This window comes from Miscanthus floridulus, chromosome 5 (assembly GCF_019320115.1).
Source record: "Miscanthus floridulus cultivar M001 chromosome 5, ASM1932011v1, whole genome shotgun sequence".
NCBI classification, from domain to species: domain Eukaryota; kingdom Viridiplantae; phylum Streptophyta; class Magnoliopsida; order Poales; family Poaceae; genus Miscanthus; species Miscanthus floridulus.
This window is the reverse complement of record NC_089584.1, coordinates 1196165-1197930: the sequence shown is the minus strand read 5'-3', so window position 1 is coordinate 1197930 and position 1766 is coordinate 1196165. Positions and strand designations below refer to the sequence as shown.

The following is a 1766-nucleotide window of genomic DNA, read 5'->3' as shown; positions in this document are numbered from 1 at the left end:
CCCGCGGATGCGTAGATGAGGTCAGTTTCCATGCTCCGCTCCTCTCTGAGACATAATTTCAGCAGCACCTCCCCGTTGTTCTCCTGATACACATCCTGCAAGGGAGAGTGTGTATCTAGAGAACAACTGGGAGGTGTTGCTGAAACTCCTTCTCGGACCAAAGCGGACCATGGAAACTAACCCATCTACGCATCCACGGGCTGTCCAAAAAACATGGATAATCTGAAACAGATACGGTCGCAGATACGCAAAGATCCGCATACCTACGACCGTATCTCTTTTGGACAGGAGACGCCTAACTAGGTTACGCGCGGGCTACGACATACATGCGTAAAAAGAGGTTATTTATACCTAGGGTGTCGGTGAAGTAAGGCTAGCGGGGCAGTGGCGAATCGACGCAGTGGTGAGGCGACGCAGTGCAGGCAGAACCACGACGTCGATGAAGACGATCGGGGTCCTCTGGGTCCCCTCCGACGTACTCTTCTCCTGCATAAAAAAGACAATAGGTTATTGTTTGTTCAAAATTTTGGCAGCACCTCCCCTATACGGGGAGGTTTCCAAAACTGCAAAAAAACGACACGATGGCCGATATTCACAATGGCACAAAGGCCGACAACCACAACGTCATGAAGGCCCTCATATCAACTTACGGCACGAAGGCCCACACAACCACATACGGCACGAAGGCCGACAACGAGAGTTTTACCTAGGGTTGCGGTGGAGTTGGGCGTCGCGGTGCGGGGGTCACTTTCTTCTCCGGTGAGGTCGAGCGGTGTTGGAGTACTCCTCTCCCCCTCTTCCCTATCTTCTCTCCTTTTCCTCTTCTTCTCCTTCTCTTCCCCTTCCTCCTTCTCCTTTTCTTCCCCTTCCTCCTTCTCCTCTTCTCCTTCTCTTCTTCCTCCAACTTCACCCTCTGCCTTCTCCCCTCCAACAGCAGCTGACGATGGGGGTGGCCTAGGGGTTGGGGTCAGGGCGGGAAGGCCGGCGAGGGGGGGCCGGCCGGGGCGGCCGACCTCCCCTTGCTCGATGGAGATGGGGAAGGGAGGCAGGGCACGACCTCGACCGCCACTGGGCGTGGTGGGGCGGTGTGCTGGTGGGGTGGCGGGGCATGCTGGGCGGCCGAGCGTGGGGCGTTGGGGCGCGTGGGGTGGCCAGGCGCGCGACAGCAGGGTGCGTGGTGGCGGTGGTGGAGGCACGGGGCGACCGGGGTGCACGCGCGGCGGTGGGGGCGCGCAGCGGTGGGCGCGTGGCGGCGGTGGTGGAGGCATGGGGTGGCCGAGGTGCATGCGCAGCGGTGGGGCACGCGGGGCGGCCGGGCTTTGGGCGGCCGGGCGCGCAGCGGTGGGCGCAGGGCGGCGGGGTGCACGGCGGCGGTGGTGGAGGCGTGGGGCAGCCGGGGTGCGCGCGTGGCGGTGGGGGCGCGCAGGGCCGATCAGCGCGCGCGGTGGCCGCATGACAGCGGGGTGCACGGCGGCGGTGGTGGAGGCGTGGGGCGGCCAAGGTGCGTGCGCGGCGGAGGGGCGCGCGGGGCGGCCGGGCTCGGGGCAGCCGGCTGTGCGCGGCAACGGGCGCGTGGCGGCGGGGTGCGTGGCGGCGGTGGTGGAGGTGCGGGGGCTGGCCCGCAAGCGGGCGCGTGGGGAGGGAGATGTGGTTTCGATCGGGAATTTTTTTTGACAAGATTTTGATCGGGAATTTAGGCTGGCGGCCCGATTTAGGTTTGGGCCCTTTGCCGAGGGCCCAGATCTAGGGCCCTCGGCAAAGATTTT

General features: G+C 63.6%; 1 protein-coding gene across 1 annotated transcript; it reads right to left on the bottom strand.

Annotated features, from left to right (window-relative positions):
- Positions 1 to 373: 373 nt before the first annotated feature.
- LOC136451242 (uncharacterized) lies at positions 374 to 1454 on the bottom strand. The gene is made up of 2 exons (XM_066451963.1): positions 707 to 1454; positions 374 to 486 (listed from the first exon to the last, which is right to left on the bottom strand). Exons 1-2 carry the CDS (start codon positions 1452 to 1454, stop codon positions 374 to 376), a joined length of 861 nt encoding a protein of 286 aa, XP_066308060.1.
- Between the last annotated feature and the right edge of the window lie 312 nt (positions 1455 to 1766).

Coding starts and splice junctions, on each gene's coding strand:
- LOC136451242 (XM_066451963.1), bottom strand. CDS start 1,454: ATGCGGCCACCGCGCGCGCTGATCGGCCCTGCGCGCCCCCACCGCCAC. Junction 487..706: donor CAACTCCACCGCAACCCTAG/GTAAAACTCTCG, acceptor TTTTTTATGCAG/GAGAAGAGTACGTCGGAGGG.